Here is a 19,490-nt window from a genome sequence, read left to right on the forward strand (position 1 = left end):
CTGCTGATCTTGGAACATACAGGCTTTGCTGAAAATAGGTCCAGTATGACAACAAACACGAGTCACCAGACAATCAGATGTTGTAAACAAGCCGACAGTTTAGCCAGATTAGCTACTACTTTATTTGGGATGAAAAGAAAAATGGTTTCACCCACATCAACTATCTGAGAATACAGTAGGTCAAGGCTGAAGCAGAAGGTTGGTCTGTAAACTGTTTATAATGGACAGTTGGGATAAAGATTTTTACAGTTTGGCTAAACTGCAGCAGGACGATCTCCTCTGACCCAGCAGAGCTGCTGCTGTGTTTCACATCACCGGTCAAACTATGATCAGCAGCTACGTTCCACCCAGGGCCACGAGCAGTACAGTTGTGACAGCTGTGTCTGTGCCAAGGCCTCGTCTAACTCCACACTTCAGTAACTCTCCAGCCATCAAACATTACACAATATGATTTATCTGCCCAGCAGCTGCCATACAGGATATAGACTCTGAGTCCAAATTTAGGACGAGCACAAACAATAAAGACTCTTTTATGTGCAAGTCCCCCCAGTACATAAGCAGATGGCCTTAGATATAGTTCATCTCGGAGTCAATCATCCTTGTAAATGTAGTTCAAACAAACATATATACAGATACAAATTTAAGAAGTTGTTACTACTGTAAATACAGATCATCCATGCTTGTTGCCACTTTTGTGGCAATTTTTCTTCAATTTTTCCTCCTGTGGCACAGGAAGATGACACCACACCTATTGGCTGTAATGTTATTAATCATTTGCCCGACCAAAAATCAAAAAGCCCTCGCATTTTTAATTTACTGTGCTATAAGATAAAGAAAATCTTTGAATTGAGAAACTGGGACCAGGAAATTTTAGGCATTTTTTCATAAGTAAAGACTTAATTTTGTACAGATGTTCAGATACTTTCAATTAAGTAAAAAAAAAAAAAAAAAAAAAAATCAGTCCCTCTTATTTACATTCTTGATGGTTTCAGTCGTCATTGATTTGGCAACACCATTGGTTTGTGTATGTCTTTACAGTGCAACCAAACAAGCTCCAGTTGTTTAGGTCAGTCAGTAATGGTGCACTGCAGCAGCAGCACGCTGTAAAAGAAAGAAGTTCTGATGCTGAGCCGCCTGCAGCTCTTTGAGGTGTCTCTGTGGCTGCATTACTCTTTGCAACATTAAAAAGTTGATTCATAGATGCAGTTTTGATTGCATCTGTGAAACATAACATGTCCTGTGTGTGCTTCACAATCAAAGCCACTTTTCTGTCCGTTGAACACTTTTTAATGTGAAGCAGCAGCAGTAGAAAATGTTACTCTGGTTTTTTCAATGATTATAACTTAAAAGTAGAGAGCAGCTAAACACGTTTCTCTAGGTAAAAGGTAACAGATGCACACACATCCCTATTTATAACTGTAAATTAGCCAGGACCATATAATACATAGTGGTTCCTTCAGCTGCTAACACACTGTGGGCGGGTTGATTTCATTATCGTCCAGACTTGAAAATCATACTAATCACCAAACATGTACAGCACAATATGATTTATGATGTGTGACCATGCATGTGACCCCAATGTCACTATATAACACATATAGTCATGTTGGTGCCTGCACATGATTATCGTGGTTCGCTCTCCTGCCCATCAGCAGACCTATGAGGGGAGAGTCTGTTCTCTGATTTGATTTGTGAAACAACCGCTGCTGTTTGTGGTGTCTGTTTCATGCTCTATAAAAAGAACAAGTGAGGCCAGATTGAATTTGCAAGACGATTCGGTCCTGTAATGATGATGGGAACGCTTCCTAATTGGCCATTTCAACGGGCGTGTGTGTTGAGTTATCAGTGGATGGGGCAGCAGAGGTCTGTTCTGTGCTGTTCACTGGTACTGTGGTCTTGTCACCCTCTCTGAAGCGTTGTCACCCTGTTGTGGTCTGCGACAAAAGACCAAATGACTCTGCCGTTACGCTGCTACATCACGCTGCCTCTCGCATCACTCACATTCTTTGGCGTTTTTGCCAACCTGACATTCTAGTGGGCGTTTGATAGGCGGATAATAGGAGGATCAGAACTGGAATTTGTTGAACAAACTGGGGTGCTTTGACTTGGAAACCTTTGTGGGTCCACAGGGTCCGTTATGCTGCATTCCTTACCCAGGTGAAACAAAAGGAATTTTTTTTAAAACTTAAAAAAAAATACTTTCATTACTCATTCAATGTGGTGTGAAGTCCTTACAAAAATGAGGAAATAAAAGTTACTCAAATGTCAAAAACAATCAAAGAAAAACAATGTACACATGATCAGCAACATAAGATGTGTTTTATCATCTACTGGAATTTACATAGGAACATACTGAATCTTCTGCTGACGGGTCTTTGTGATCTTTAGCATTGTTGCACTTGACAAAATTGGAAATGTCTGAAATGTCCCATTGTCCTAAGACGAGGCTGAACAAAATTTGTTCTGACTGGAATTTCAAGATTATGTTCAGGCATCCATAATCAAAACAAGTCAGACACCACTCCCCCCACCTGGGTGCTCCTTTCTGGCTGACAATATGAAGACAGCTCTAGTTTGCTCACTTGAGAAGACTACACATGTGTATGTAAACTTATCCTCGACTAAGTTAAATCAAATATTTTAATGTGCAGACTTCAGAGAGGTTTCTCCATCAGGGTGTGATCACTGGGAAGGCAGTGAACCATGTCCAGAGCAGAAGAGCAGTTAAGGTTTTACCTACAAGCACAGGGAAATCTGAAAAACAAAATAACAAACCTGGTAAAGACAAAGAAGACAAAAAGGTAGCAGTTATTCGAGACGGGTAAGAAGTAGAGTTCTGCACGGCCCCGAAACCAAGAGCCAAAGCCTCAGTCTTGGGTCAGGTTCAGGTGTTTTTATTGGGAGCGTAATGCAGTAACTTTAACAGGCAAATGGGAGTGGATCAAAACAAGGCTTATTACCAAAATATGACCAATTACACATTTCAAACAGAGGCAGTTAGAAGTAATCTAATGAATGAATAATCTAATGAAGACCCGTTACCGTCTGCAGTCGAGGTAAATAAAGACCCTGGTCACTGTTTGAGGAAATACAGTAGCTCGATTTTAACCTCGGTGCCGAGATGTCTTTTGACCCACAAATCGCCACAAATCATCAGTGAGTCATTGAGAGGCAGAACCAGGTTTAGACTCTTACATCATGTCTCCCTCGTGCCTGTTGTCTTATGGGTCTCATCACAAATCACAGATGAATGGCAGCTCTGTATCCCAACATGCTCCTTATATTCTCCTCATCTGTCAGTGTGTGTGAAGAGGCTAATCTCTGGTGCACAAGGCTTGGAGCTAAATATGAGGACAGTCCCATCTGTCAAACGGTAAAGCCCCCCTGCCAGGCTCAGGTTGCTGCACCTATCATGACCCCCCCCGCCCAAGTGTCCCATTAACCTCGGCTCCCACTGCTACAGGGAAGGTCAAGGTTAGACTGCATGTGCCGGGTCATGTAGCTCTAATCCTGAACCAGTTTGCAAAACAGACGCAACCTCCAAAATTATCACCAAACTATGTCTGGCATGCAGTGAAGCTCTGTTCGATATTTGGTTCATCAGCTGATGTTTCTTCTAAAGATGATCACAAACTCTTCCCTCTGTGTGAGGTAGGTTTACTTTGAGAGATCAGCCAACCTATTTACTCAATAATCAGTGAATTGTGAAAAATATCAAGCACTTCACCTAAAGCCCAAGATCACGTTTTCAGGGGTCTCGTTTTGTCCCACCAACCAAAATCCAAAGAGTTAAAGGTGCACTGATTAAACAACAGAGACAAGCAGCACATCCGTATATACGACAAGTTGGAACCAGAGGATATTTGGAGCGCTTGCTTGAAAAAGAGTTAATTAACAGATCATGAAAATAGTTTACTTTCAATCAGACTAATTAATAGTTTCATCTCCAGTGAGGACACATTTACCTTGACTTATTTTTACCTTCACCAAGGAGGTAATGTTTTCCCGTCCTGTTTGTATCTGATATAAATACAGAGTAAAGTTGAAGAATGAATTGAAATGTTAACAAAATCACAATATGGCCAAGTGTAATATCCAAATCACAGGAGCTGCAGTTTAAGGGAACATGTTTGTTTGGTACAGACCTCAGCAAAAATCACGTTTGTGATGCAAACCGTTGTTGTTGTCATTTGAAATGTAGTTGTTTAACTAAGCTACAGTAACAGTGCATTTTCCCAAATGAGCTAACTTTAGCTTTTTGTCTGTTCCAGCGACGCACTGAAAAATGAGTGAAGTTTGCCTCTGTTCATTTAATGTGTGACAGCTGAAATGTCTGAGAGCTGTTTGCTTGTCAAGACGTGGAAGCCGGCAGAGTGGGATACGTGTCAAAACGCCTACACCTGTGGCTTTTGATGTAAAGTCCCACACATTGGCGATGTCCTGACAAACGTTAACTGTGCAAAAAAAAAGCACCATTTAAATCAAATCCGCTCTTCAGTCTGACACATCCCATCTATGTGACTGTGAGGTGATTGCCGATGCTAAAGGATTTGGTATGAGGATGGTGTATTTATGGTGATTGACTTTTATGTCAGTCGAGTAATTGATCAGTGTAGGTGGGGGGAGGCCTGACCTGTTTCATCCACTTGAGTTTGCAGGCCTGATTGTCGATGAAGCTACAAGCAACATTTTGGACTTACATAGTCAACTACTTGAGGCTCTTTATCTGAGCTCAGTTCTTTAGGAAACACAAAAAATTGCAGAAGACCAATAAGATAATATTTTCCCTCAGATCATTGTACCTGTTGTGTTTCTCTCTCTGTGAATGTTATGTGTGAAATACTCTGGTATCTGTGAGAGTGTGCAGAGTAGCTGCCAGTGAGCAGATGCAGGAAATGGAGACATCTCTTTTGGGGATATGATTCATCTGGTCAGCAGCACAGTGAGATCTAATTCTCCTCTCGACAAGGACAGCACACGAGGAATAAAAGTTTCAGCATGGCTGATGAATTATTCAGGATGTGACATAACAGCAACATGTTGTTAACCAACCGTCTGTTTAACCTGTTTACAAGTAGAACACTGCATCTTACCACACAAGCTACAATCTGCTGTTGTTTTCATCACTCTGCAAAGCTTTTAGGGAAGAAATCAGGACACAGCCTCTGAGGTGTTTGTTAGTGATCAGACAATAGGCAGATATAACTTGAAACATTACTTTTCACTGCAAGGAATCTACCCTGAGCTTCCACTGACATTGGCTGTGACCTGTTTGTTGACAACACAAACCAGCGATGTAACAAAGCACCAGTCTGTCAACCCCACAGCTCTGGATTTTGCCAAATAATGCTACCAATGCAAGCAGACCTCTGCAGTATGCCAGCTAGCCCGAACTCAGGCAGCAGGATCTGAAAAAGACTGAGTGACTTGCTTCTAAAAATGACAACGATGAGAAGAAAATTTCAATGAATGTAAAAGAGGTTACAGTTCAGGAGAAAACAATTATGTGCCGTTTGATGACAGGGGTTTTTGTCCCTGATGGTGACAGCGTTTTGGCGTCGCATCAAAGACGGGTCAACTGCAGCTGGCCGAGCTTCAAAGTAAAGCTCCAGTGAGAGGCAGCGAAGCGCATTTGATGTCCACTGGATGGTCAGGTCCTTGGAAAATTCCACCCTCTCTGCAGGCCTGCATGGTAGGGATCCACCCAAACCTACTGCAGCATCATTATTATTTTATTATTATCATTATCATTATTCAAATGACTACAAGTGCTCCTGGATGAGGCGATTACTGCCAGTCCTGCATCAGATATTTGTTGTATTTGTCCATGGCTTTACAACATCCTCTAAATTACATAATGAATATGTAATTTAATTGATTTAATTGAATTTGCATCAAAGTACTTGTGCTTTGATGATATAATGATGAAATGTCTTCAACAGTTTGATCAGTTATTTATCAACCAAAAGTCCCAAAACATAATCAGGTTCCAGCTTCTTAAAGTTGTTTGATTTGCTGTTTTTCCTGTTTCATGTCATTGTAAATTTGATAAGTTTTTTTTTTTTTTTTTTTTCCTGTAATTTTTGACTTTTTTCCTTTTTTTTTTTGGCGACACTCTTAGCTCATTAATAATCATTACTTGCAATAAAATTACACAGTGACCATGAGATACATGCACTGAATGTCTTTCATTCAAGTCAGTGCAGAAGTTAATGAGAAAATAAAAACGGTTCAAAATGCTCTTTATGTTCTTGGATCGGCACCAAAAGTTTTGGAGCCTGAGAGTAAACTTTGCACCAGGTTCTATCCAAAAATAATTTTTTTCTTAAGATGTCATGCCTCATATTTGTGTCGCCTGATGAATCTAAGTCCAGTGCTCCTCTCTTTTAGCTCTGTGTTTTGTCTCCACCAGCTCCTCTTTAGCTGCTAAATGCTCCACTGTGTTCACCAGCTGCTCTGACTGTGTCTGTCTGCTGTTTGATATCTTTTCAGAGCAGTTCAACGATGCTATGAGAGTCTGGGCAGATAAACACTGAGCTGAGACTCTGTAAAGCTGAAGAGAGCTGCAGATTTAGCTGCTTTCATTTTTTTTTACATTGTCATCAGATAGATGATTATAAAAATATTGATTTCTAGCTGCTTTAAGTCCGTCTCCAGCAGTTTTTCCTAACATGGCAGTACTCTGTATGCCCTGGTGTGCACTCCTTGGCTTTCTGTGTTCAGGGATTACACCTGATCGTATCTGTGTTCCCGGTATTATAGTGCTTCAGCTCTCACTCATATTGTTGTGGAAAGTACTGCATACACAGGAGGAAAGTGATTTTTCAAGCTGACATTGTGAAGTAGGCACTGAAAATCTCATGTTGTCATGATTACGATACTGCAATGGGAAGTCAGACTTTCCACTTGGTGGAGATTGGTAATAAATCTGAGTAAACCAACGAGGTCCAGGCAGCTTAATCTGTGTGATTCTATATCCATCACTGCAGAGAAGAACTTGAGCGGCTCCCAGTCGTCCACCTTCTGTGATGGTCGTGATGGTTTTGTCTGGCTAAGCAGGGGTCCGTGTGAAGCAGGAAGACTTTGCTCCAGCTAAAGACATAACAGAGGATCACAGGTCTGGACAAGAGCTGAGTCCGTTTGAACGTCAGGTTCCCAGAAGCTTCGATAAAAGCCAGAGGTTCCGGTTATAGTTCAGGAGCACAGTTTGTGTTTGTGTTGCAGGTCCAAGCTTTTTACTCCGACATTGTTGTTTCCAGATTGCATTTGTAGCTCTGAGAGTAGAGCTGTGGAGCATGATGTATAAAACACAAATAAATAGTGATAAAAGGTAAACAGTTTGGATACTTGATATCTCAGGGGTTTACACAGAAATAATGGAAGTTGGCCTAACATTTACCTTTGGATGTTTACTCCGCTGATACACAGTGTTATTGTTTTCATAAACAGGGAGTGAGCGGAGCTGCACAATAGAAACACAGAGGTTCACCTACAGCAGTAAGAGCTGCACCACTGTTTCACTGCACAGTGCTTAACAATGTGCCACTATTCTTCCTTTCAGACAGGAAGTAACCTCAATGTGCCTTTCCTGGTCACAACTTTAAATTAATAATTCAATAAATAAATGTAATATTAAATGGTGTGACCGGAAAGTCACTCCCTACTTTCCCACCAGTGTCGCCCCTCGGGGACAAACTGGTGCCACCTCCTGCACTTTTGTTTACAAAAAAATAAATAAATAAGGCAAATTTTCTTCTGTCACTTTATTGCATTTGTATTTTTCCAGATGCTTGACTTATATATCTTCTGTTCAGTCCTGTTCTGTATTTGTCTGTTGTGGTTCAGAGCATAAATGTGATTTTAAATTATGTCTCACAGAGGAAATATGAAACATAGATCCTGATTGTAATAAGCAACTGAAGCAACTCTGACTCATTCTCTGTCTTCCCATTTCAAGATGATCGAGATGAATCAGATACTGTAACTGCTTTATGTCAGATGAATGAAACACACACACACACAGAAGCATCACGTTCAAAGCTCGAGTTCTGACTCCACAAGTTGACATTAGTGTCAGTCTTCCTTAATGGTAAACTAAGGAATTTTCCATTGAGTTGGGTTGACGTCCAGATATTTTTTTTTTTTTTGTCTGTGCAGTTGAGGAGAAGAGGCAGAGCTGAGGAAGAGAAGGAAAACCAGTACCAGCATGAGGAAAAAGAGTTTCCTCTCTCTCTCTCTCTCTCTCTGCTTTCAAAGAAATGATAGTTGAGCCCAAAAGACAATGAAATCCTGATGTTTAACATTGATTTTGAACACATTTATTGATTTAAAAAATGTCATAGAGGCTGTGGAGGCTGTTTTAGAGCAGTGGTTGTACTTTTAGAAGAAGCTTTGTCTACTTGTGACCCTGCGTCACATTGCATTTTTTTTAAATTAAGAGCTGTTGAGTCAAAAGCTGGTTTTACTTCTTCTGGATTTGAGTAATTTTAGACCTGAGAGGCAAAACTTTCCAGGAAAAAGAAGAGATCAGAGAAAGAGTCAGACTAAATATTCACCTCAGTGTAGCAGAAAGGGGTTGTTTAATGTTGACTAAAGCCCAGCCAGCTCTGTGAGGGGTTGCACGGTTTCTCTAAGGTTTTTCATTGTCTCCTTTGGACTAGTTTGAAAGGTTTTGCTTATGTGGACTTAAAAGCCTATTTAGACCTTGTGTGTGATTTTGAGGTTACCAACAATTCTCTTTCTCTAATATTCAGCCTCTTTTAAAGCTGCGTTATTTTTGTCACATGAGGGAGGAAGAACTCCAAAGCGAGCTCATAAACCCACCTATGGCAAGTTGTCATGGGTAGCATTTTAGCAAACAATTGCCTGTTTATACATCTAGCAGACAGAGCGACATGATCCTTTAAGTCCAGGGTTCCCTCTCCTCTAGCTCTGTGTTTGGTCTCCACCGGCTCCTGAGGGAAATATCTGTCTCTTTAGCTGCTAAATGCTTCACTATGTTCACCAGCTGCTCTCTGTCTGTCTGTCTGCTGTGTGCTGCTCAGCAGGTATATCAGACCTTTACCCAGTTGTCTGCTGCTGCTGGAAAAGGTGGTGATAGCGCTGAGAATGAACCAAATCAGGACATGTGCAGTAAAAAGAAAACCGAGCTCAAAGAAGCTCAAAAGCACATGATTCATTTTTTTTAGTGTGATTATATGAAATACATTGATTAGTGCTGCTTTTGAACAGTTCAGTAGCAGAGTGTAAATGATCAGTGTACTTCCAAGAACTGTTCTCAGTTTACACAAGCCTCTTCCACAATGTTTAGACTATTATGTGACGGTAAAGCTGGTAGTAAATTGGATATTTTTTGTGATTTTCGGATACGTTTCAAATCCCACTTGTGGACATGTGACTGAATTTCACTGCTGCATTCAAAGCTGAGAAATGATGAAGAACAGAGATCAAAAGAGAGAGAGGTGCAGAAAGAGAGGATGGTCGACAGGATGAGGGATGGATGAGCACCAAGTATGTCAAGAGCTTGAGGGGAGAGAAGATGTTAATCCCTCCTGTGCCAGTGAAGGACGCAGACCGAGGCGGCTGGTTAGTGTCACAGCTCGCTGCTGCTGGAGATGTTCAGGCCTCAAATGCGTCAACACAGCCCCTATAACACCCTGCTGCTAGTCCTCTGTCAGTACACAGAGGTGGGAGGCAACTAAGTGCATTACTCAGATATTAGTAGTTTGAGGTTGTGGCACGTTGAGAAATGTTAGATTATGAGTGAGACATTAAACCTTGTGCTCCATTTATTGCATGACTGGGGTTATTTTACACATCTGATTTTGCATATGGAGTGAGCTAATGCCACAGAGGTGTCGTTGATGCCTGGTAGACATCTTGTACCTCAAGATAGTAACAGTTTTAAATAACTTGTTTTGCCATTAAAAACCTTATTAGAAGTTATTTAAAATAGATCAAGCAGTTTTACAGTGTAAGACTTTTTGTTTTCTATTCTGTTTCCGTTATTCTTTCCTTTCCTTAACTGATATAAATATAAGGAATTAAGCTAGTTTTGCTCAAAATAAGCATTTTTTTTTTATGTTGTTGCTTTTCTATTACTCATTTAAAGGACTAGTATAATCATTGAAATATTCCTAATGTTGACAAAAGTAAGTAAAAGTTGAAATACCAAATTTTAAAAATACTTCACCACAATTTAAAGTCCTGCAAAAGTAATGGCAGGAAAATGTACTAGAAGTAAAGTAAAAGTACTTATTAGGTGGTATAATAGCATCTGTCAGAGTGTTATTAGCACTGATGTATTAACATGGAAGCAGTATTTTGATGTTGTAGCTGGAGAAAGTGCAACTAATGTAGATTGTTTATATATTAAAAATCATTTTTATGTGGCCATTACATCTTTTTAATGTAATATCTTGATCTTTAAACTAACTAGACCTGTCCAGAAAATGCAGTGGAGAAAAAAGGTGCACTATTTCCCCCTGTAATGTAGTGGAGCAAAAGTATAAAGTAGTATAAAATGGAAATAGTATATATCTCAGCATTATCCAAAGTGGAGAGTAATTGAATGATTTTCCATGTTATCATGTCAAACTAAAATATTTTTTGGTTTTCTTCACTAATCCCAAGGGTAAAGTTAAGTCTCCCCTTTCTGCATTAATTGTTTTTGTTGCATTTTGATATAAATAAATTTAACTTGACTTGATCTGATCTGTTGTTCTAAAACCTGTTAGAATATCTGCTTCTTTATTTCAAGTGACACAGCCTGAGTCTGATTGTCCACTTGACATTTTATTGAAAAAGAACAATATAATATCATGTACAACAATAATAATAATAATATTAATACAAAAATCTGTACATTCCATGGTTTTGCAGTACATTTGGAAGACTGATACAAAATAACTGCAACAGGGAGGGAGGTATTTACACAAGTAGGATGTATGGAGCCTAGTGGCTTCTGTCGCTGTGTTTTTAAAAAAACAAAACAAAAAGAAAACAAAAAAAACAAAAATGCACGATATAAATTTGTATTGATGCAAACTCTTGTGCAGTACGCCTTCATATGCAGAGGTTACAGTACATTTGGCTTTGAACTACGCTTTTCTTCAAATTTTACATTCTCAAGTAGAACAAAACAACAGAGAATGAAAACTCAAGTAGTGATGATGATGATGATGATGATGAAGTCGGCCGATCTGTAGTCTGCATACAGCAAAAAGGGAAAGTGGCTTTGAGAATGTTTTACTTGGAGATTTGATATTTCTTTAGCAAGAAAACAAGACTTTTTTTCAATCTCTAGTCATAACACTGTATCAGATTCAGACATTAGAGAGAAGATGTAGATTTTTTATTTTTTGCAAAGTTATTCCATCACAAACCAAATTGTATTTTAAAACCTTTAAAGTAGAACTAACTTTTTGGTTCAAGTTGACACCAAAAATACTCCAAACATCTGAAGGCCACTATAAGAATTAATGTTCCAATGCAGCAAAACTAGAGAACTTGTGAGTCTTGTTTACTGTCCTCTACAGTAAAGCCTTTGCCACTTTAGTTGATTTTATACATCTTAAATTTCCCTATTTTTGACTTTCCAGATTAAGGCTTGATGAAGTGGCTCAAGATAAGGATGATCAACATTAACAAAAAATGATAAACTGTACACACGTTCTTGAAAAACAAACCTTATTAAAACTTCCTAAACGTTCTACTTCTCTGTACCAAATCTAATCAGGTGTTGTTTTTAAGAAACACATAACTATGATAATAATACTCTTTGGCATTTTTATCAACCGTGAAGAGGAAGAAACAAAAAGGAAAAGGAAGGGGAAGAAAAAAAAAAAAAAAAAAAAAAGCAACATCATAGCAGCACTTTTAAGAACATTCAGATTCTCCTATTACCCCGGTCTCGGTTCAAATTAATGATTTCCGTCAGTTTGATGCTATTAATACTACCCTGCTCTATCTCTTGATGTGAGCAGGCATGTTTCTATCTGTCTGACCAGCAATGAACAGCTTCTCAGATCAGCAACTGCAAAGGATCAAGTAGATCAGAAATTCAGTGCTGTAAAGTTCAAACTTTCCTGCAGACAGAAAGTTTTTGTTGCAATTTATTTAGACTTGTGTGACGTCTGCTATGAGTCCAGCTCATGAACAAATACTCCACTTGTACCTTCTTTGTTCCAGACATCTACTTGTCGTGTACTCATTGGTTCTAGTGTTTAGAAATGAAAGCATCTTTAAGGGCTTTTTCTTTAACTTCCACTATCTCCTAGCAGCACTAGAAAACATATTCTTAAAAATATAAAAATCCACCTTTCTAAAAGCACTATGTTCTTGCTGGACAGAGAAACTGAGACATGCCTACAATTTTTCAAGTCATCTCAACAACCATCCTCTCTGTCGTCTTGCAGTCACCAGAAACTGAGCACACATTCATGGGGACTTCGTAGAGAATTCATCCTGCAATATGCACATGGTTCGTAGTGCTGTGTTATGTCATACTGTATGTAGTCAATGTTCAGACTCTTACATACAAAAGTCTTAAACCTTGCCGCTTCCCACAGCAGTACCGTTCGGCTTGTCCTCTACCCAAGGCCCAGCTCGGCTCGTTGTGCCTTTTGGAGCAGAGAGGTGATTTTAGAAAATCTCTCAAGTGAGGTTTGAGGTCTGAACAGTCATATTTCTGATTCTCGTCTCAGAGGCCGGGGCTCTAGTGGCACCGTGGCTTGGTTGTGTTCAGTCTCTGAGATGTTGTCTGTCTGGGTGCCGTCGGGCCCAACACTGCCCCCGTTCCCCTCGTCTGTGTCCTCTTTGTTCTCCAGAGCCATCTCGTTTTCGTAGCAGAAGGAGTTGGAGTTTGAGAGAATGTATTTTTTCTCTGCCAGGTCTCTGGCGCTGCACAGAGGGGTGCTTGGCACCTCGTATGTCTTATGAAAGCGGGAGTAGTCCACCTTGTAGTAGTTCTTCTCCTCGAAGAGCACTGGCTCGAACCGGTGGCCCCAGAGGATCTCGCTTGCAACGTAGGAGCTGCGACACTGCGTGGTCATGGCTGTCGCCTCGACCATCCCCTCCAGGATGACTACGATTTCAAACTCGGAGTTCTCCAGGTCCTGTTTGCTCATGTCGTAGAAGGGACTTTCCTCGTCGATCTCGTGGACGATGGTGATTGGAGAGACCAGGAAGATGCGGTCAACTCCACTGTCAAAGCCCACATCTATGTCCATCTGGTCAAGGGGGATGTACTCCCCCTCTGCTGTCGTCCGGGATTTCAGAAGTTGTGCTCGCACATGCGCCTCTACCAGGTGACTCTTCCTTAAATTGCCTACACGCCACATTAGGCAGAGCTTGTTGTCCCTCATGGCCACTGTGGCATTATGGCTGAAAACCAAAGTTTCATTCCTCTTCTTGGGCTTTGCCATTTTTGCCATGACGGCACCAATGATGAAAGCATCAATGATGCAGCCCACAATGCTTTGGAAAACTACCATGAAGACAGCAACAGGGCACTCATCTGTCACGTATCTGTAGCCATAACCAATAGTTGTTTGTGTCTCAATGGAGAACAGGAAGGCAGCAGTGAAGCTGCTCACATTGGAGACGCACTTCTGGGTGTCACTGTCCAAGTCCCCGTGGAAGATTGCCACGAGCCAGAAGACGCAGCCGAAGAACAGCCATGACAGGAGAAAGGCGAGGCAGAAGATGATGAACATCCACCTCCAGCGGATGTCCACACATGTAGTGAAGATGTCAGCCAAGTACCGCTGACCTTTCTCGCTCACATTGATGAACTGCACGTTGCAGTGACCGTCTTTCTTTACAAATCTGCTCTGTGGCTGGTGCCTCGTGTGCACCTTGCTCTTGCCGTTGCCGTAGCCGTTGGGTACTGCCATAGTGGCAAGCTTCATGCCGTCCTCCTCTGATGACACAATGCTGTAGCGGCTGGCTCGCACGCTTCCCATCACCTCAGTCTGGGAGGGCTGTGCTGCTTCTGCTTTGGAAAACAGTCTGAGTTTCTGGAAAAAGCGTTGGAGAAACAGTTTTGAAACACTTTTGGGGGACCAACTCAGAGACGAAATGGTGACAAAATGAGGCGGGCTGAAGGACAGCTCTTCAGCCTCACTGGCCCCTAGAAGGAGTGCAACAAGAGGAGGGTGAAGTGGTCACTCCTCTTTCTTCATCTGACTGGACGTCATCAACTTTGTCTGCTATAAGAAAACAGAAACAGAGGGCGCCTGTTAGAGAAACCAGTTCCACATAAATCAGATAAAGTTTATCAAATCATGTTCAGGGCTATTAATGAGAACATCATCAAAAAGAATAAAAGAATGCTTCAACAGTTGAGCAGTTACTTGTTGAACATAAGCTATCTGCAACTTGTCAGAACTGATAACTTCATCCCTGTTGAGGCAGACATGCGTGCAGCCTGAGAAAAACCCATCAAAAACTTTATACCCAGTGTAAGAAAAGCTCATCTCCCTGTGCCAATAATATTTCATCCAGTTATGACAAACAACAACAGTGATATTTAACCCTGATCTAGCATTTCAACTTTCACTGAGAGAGGCCACACAGTAATTGCACTCAGGTCCCGTTATTGGTCATTTACAAAGTTGACTTGTTTTTCTTGGCTGCCCTGTGCTGACCTGATCATTTCTTGTTGGATTGTGGGTTACAGCGTCTCTGTGGGATCCCATGGACTGATGGTTTTGCACTAGCAATGGATTACACTAAAAACTTCAACTGAGAAAGGGCAGATATGCAGATCCTTTCCCTTACTGTCATCTTTAAAATTACATACTGCAGACACTGAAAATGCACCATGAGGTTTATAAGTTGAACCAAAGCAACATTCAGTCTGACTGTTTATCATTTTACTTGCAACCCCGTGTCTTACTGCTCAGTGGTGCATTATTAATGCACATTTTCACATGCATTTTCCTCCTATAATCAAGAAAGATGGAAGGTGTGTAACCTGAAAATTAAGTAATTTATCAGCACCCACCTTCTAGAACTACTTTATCGTCTCAGATAACACTTTATGAACCAGTTTCATGCATGAACAACTGCAATTTTTCTTTCAACTTTTCATCTTTGCAGAACAGATCCATGGTTATAAAATATTTAGCTTTAGTCTACTTCATCTGTAATTTCTCAGAAGCTTGTGTGAGCTTTGTCTTTAGCTGTGCAAGAGATGCACAGCTTGTTGACTCTCATAGAGCCCTTTGGGATTCCTTCTCTCTGCACTCTGAGGATTCGCCCTGCACAACTACAACACCACTCATTAGTTTTGGCTGTCCTAGCAACAAGTCTAAACCAACCTGCGTACAGTGGTCCCTGTTTTTATTTTTTGCTGGGATGAATTTCTGTCTGATGCATGAGAGTTTTAAGATGGGAAAGAAGCTGGTGGTGAAAACTTCCTCTGTGGTAGAGGGTCAGACACTCTCACACACTCAGATTAAATATGGTAATATATAAAATGTGACCACAGCTGCAAGTCAGACTCTAGTTTCAGGTTTGCAAAGAGTAAAAGGGGCTGATGCAATTTGTAAGACTTTTTCATAAACACCACATAAGAGTTTCAAGTTCCAAAATGACTAAGAGCGAATCATCCAAGTAGCATCCAATGTACATGCACTGTTCCTAATTACAGAGGAAGCTGTGTTGCTAAGACATGCAATCTTTCCACAGATGATGCGGATATGTAAACAGTTAAATAAACATTGCAGAATGTTTTCATCATTTTCCTACAATCAATCACATGGAGCTAAATCTGTACTTTTGTTTTCAAACTGAGCAGAACTGAGAGAAAATCTGGAAGAGTGGTCAAAAATCCCTAAATAAATGACACAATAATAATAATGATTGTGATATTATTATTCTCATTATCTATCCTTGTGTTATAAGCAGTTTTTACTTAACAGTGTCTGACTGTAAGGAGACACAGAGCTGCCCTCAGAATGCACCAAATGCCAGCGACAAATGTTAACAGGTGCGGAGGGAAAAAGGGAACTGACTTCTGATGCAATCATCTAACACACACGCACACACACACACACACACCCCTCAGACTGAGACACACGTTTCATTTCCAGCTCAGGCCATCAGAAAATTAGAACTTATCCTATAAAGCCCTAAAATATGAAGCGAGACGAAATGTGACCTGATAAAGTGAAACTTTTTGGCGGGTCATCTGACAGCAGCTGTGGCAGCAGAAGTGGTGCGTAAAAGCCAGGAAGTCGGCGCGTCATGGAGAATAAAAGTCCAGGCTTTCAGCGCTAAATGAGCGGTCGACTGCCAAAAGATAACGGCTCTGACATGCGTGGAGGACTCATTAAAGGCGTCACATCTATGTTCAAGCAGAAGAGGAACAGATCTATAAAAGGAGAGGCTCACACTCGTTTTTCCTCTACCTGTTGCTCATTTGAAGACCGGCTGGAATCAGCTTGGTGAAATATAATCCAGACGTGTCTTGGCCCCCCTGCTATCCCCGGCGTTGTTTCTGCGCGCTTGTTATTTATTTTGGCCGAACAAGATCAAGAATGAAACTTCCCTCATGTCTCTGGAGGACCGGTCTGGATAATGTGCTTCGCAGTGAGTTCCCCCAAAGCGTTTTAAACCGCACGCACCGGTGCGACCCGCCCCCCAGCTCCGCGCCCGGCCAATGGAAGCCCTCAGTTTGCAGCTGGCGCAATTTCACTGTGTGGGTGTGTGAAAGATGTATATTTTTTCTTGTGTGTTTGAGCGATGCGACTGATGTGTGAACAACACAACATGGAAGTAATGGAGAGCAATTTGACACTAATTGGCCGATGACATTGTAAATCTCAGTTATGGGTCAAATAAAACGGGATGAGAGAAGTCAAGGATTCAAATGCAAACTGAAATGTAAATAAAATAAATGTGATAAAAGCAATAATTTAAGTTTTTTTTCTTCTTAAATGCCTAAATCTGCAATCTACTGTAATAGACGTTTAATTTATGTTTTAAATTTAAAAAGTGCAAAAGAAGTTGACATTACCAGAAACTTCATCATAAGGAAACTGACCTGGTCCAACTTTTAACACCTGTGACACAAAATAAAATATTTTTTTTCCTTGAGATCCATCAAATCAATAATTTATCTCCTCACTGCAGATGCAATAAAAACTTGCAAAATCCAAAAAAAGGGAGGGGAGGTGGGGGGGGCTCCTGTGCCTGTTCCCACCTGCTGTCCACCGTGTGCAACCCATCACCCTCATTTTTGATACCCGTTGTTTTTATAGATCTTATTTTTTAATGTGGGTATGGAAAAAGTGGTCTGTTGGAAAGAATGACTCACTCAATAAAGGCCTACATGCCTGTATTATGATATGACTGTCTTTCTCCACTAAGCTATCAAGTTGCTTCGGATGTTTAGACTATGCATCTGTTGCCCTATAATTTTAGGTCAGGCTGTAGCTGTGTTGTCTTAGTGCCATTGACTAAATCATTCTTCCTGCTTACTAATTCATGATAAACATTAACCCACAACTGCATGTTTTTCAAAAAAGGCTTTTGAACTGCTGTTTTTTTTTTACCCACAGTGAGTCTTATTTTTAGTTGTGGTTATTTATAGCACCACATATATTTAGCCCAGACCACCTGTGTCAGTGAACTGTGCGCGTTGTGTGTGTTTGCTTTCCATGCCCAATTTCCAGCAATAAAGAGAGCGATGCATGCAGTAGCCCAGTGCTGCCTGTGGACCACAAGGTGGAGAAGTGGAGACTGGAATTAACCAGTGATTGTCCCCCACACACAGAGCTGTGTAATGTGAGCGAGCAGGAAAGAGCAGAGGAGGAGGAGGACATGGAATCTGAACTTTTCATGTAACTTGTGTCACTGCAGCAACAGCATCTACAGGAGGATCAAAAAAATTACAATACTTCATGTCATTTAAAGGTGCCAAGGGCAAGAATGACTGAAGATGCATAGAGTATCTTTAATTTTCAGTAGTGGAAGAAGTACAATACCACAGTGTAGAAATACAATTTAAAAACCCTGCACTGAAAAATTAAAAAAGTACTAAAGTATCAGCATCAAGGTATTTTTAAAGTACCAAAAGTTAAAGTACTCATTATGCAGAATAGCCCATCACATTATATTATTGGAATAAAAATACTGATGCATCAATGTATACAGTACTTTAATATTGTATGTGGTAAATGTAGTCACTTTAAACTATGCTGTGTAGCTTATGAATTTACCTCAATTATCAATAAAGTCTTAACATTAATATATCATACTTTCTATGTTGATTATGATTTGTCAGAACTGTTGAAGTGGACTTCACCACCAACCCGTAAAGCAATAGTTTGACATGGACGTAGACTCTGGGAAGTCATAAGCCCAGTCAATAATTAATTTTTGTGATGTACAAATGCTAATCTCTATTTATTAATCTTAATCTCTTTTATTTCAATATGCAGTTTTTTATTGAGTAAGTTGCAGTAGCTCATGAGAAAGATGTGCAAAAATGCTTTATCTATTGTGCCAGTGTTTAAAAAAAAAAAAAAAAAAATTCAGAATTCAGAACTCTTCACTAAATTTCATTAAAATCTGTCCAGTTGAATGTTTTTGAAAACTAAAAAAAACAAAAGCCTCCTTTTAAAGATGGTAAAATGTAACCGGCCGGGGCTGTAGGATTGTCCATGTTGAATACCGGATGGAAGGCAATTATGGGCTGAGCTGTGAACTATTTATTAATACATCATTATTGAGTTGGATCAGAAGGCAGGAGAGGTCAGACAGACCTGGTAAACCCAAACATGGGTGTACTGAGAGCTTTTGCTGGAAGAGACTGTTCATCCAAAAACAAGCTTCGCTTCAATCTCAGACAAACAGAAAGTCCAAATGTGAAGTCAGGCTTTGTTTAAAAGCAGCTGTGGCCAAGAGTTGGTCAGTGCCAGCATGAAGGCATCGGGGGTGAAATATATTTATACATACACTGATTCACTGAAGGTTTGTGATATTATTCAGGGTATTGTGTTGTTTCGGTTGCTGGCCTTTCCAGTATCACATGGACTTCAGAAATGTCCCAGCTGTTTGGGATCAGACCTCTTGTCCTTCCTGGAAAATCTAAAACTAGACGCTGAAAATGAGACTGGTCAGTGGGTGAACTGGTGAGTTTAGGAGCCGCTTAGCGGACATGGAAACTGTTTGGCTATGCCTGCATCCTCGTACCATAAAAATACATTCCTTTCTTTTCTACCTCAAAAACAAATGCATCTCTAGTAGACTTAATCAGCTGTGCGCCATGGACAAAATAGTAGTTTTTCCACAGCCTGCATTAATCATGTTGTGCCAATTAATGGGGACCACCATGCCGATCTGCATTTCTGTGGTCCTGCTTGGGTGTCAGGCCAACTGCAGGCAACCTAAAAAGGTCTCCTTGCTCTAAACTGGTGGCTCAACATGTGTGGCTATGCTGGTGACCAGAGAGGAAGCTGTAGGCAGCTCTGTCACGTATC

General features: G+C 40.6%; 1 protein-coding gene and 1 long non-coding RNA gene across 2 annotated transcripts in view; one reads left to right on the forward strand and one right to left on the reverse strand.

The window, feature by feature from the left end:
* LOC139609166 (uncharacterized) overlaps nt 1-19,490 on the forward strand; it is an 83,360-nt gene that overhangs the window by 20,771 nt on the left and 43,099 nt on the right. The gene's annotated exons all lie outside the window — the stretch shown is intronic.
* Nucleotides 10,774-16,589, reverse strand: kcnj2a (potassium inwardly rectifying channel subfamily J member 2a). The gene is made up of 2 exons (XM_071463112.1): nt 16,416-16,589; nt 10,774-14,210 (listed from the first exon to the last, which is right to left on the reverse strand). The coding sequence occupies exon 2, from the start codon at nt 13,962-13,964 to the stop codon at nt 12,681-12,683; it is 1,284 nt and encodes a 427-aa protein (XP_071319213.1). The 5' UTR covers nt 13,965-14,210; nt 16,416-16,589; the 3' UTR covers nt 10,774-12,680.

The sequence above is a fragment of the Trachinotus anak genome, unplaced genomic scaffold (genome assembly GCF_046630095.1).
Source record: "Trachinotus anak isolate AG129_WGS33_773 ecotype Australia unplaced genomic scaffold, CSIRO_AGI_Tana_v1 ptg000025l, whole genome shotgun sequence".
NCBI classification, from domain to species: domain Eukaryota; kingdom Metazoa; phylum Chordata; class Actinopteri; order Carangiformes; family Carangidae; genus Trachinotus; species Trachinotus anak.

Excerpts from the sequence above, each read along its gene's own strand:
- kcnj2a (XM_071463112.1), bottom strand. The coding sequence starts at position 13,964 with ATGGGAAGCGTGCGAGCCAGCCGCTACAGCATTGTGTCATCAGAGGAG.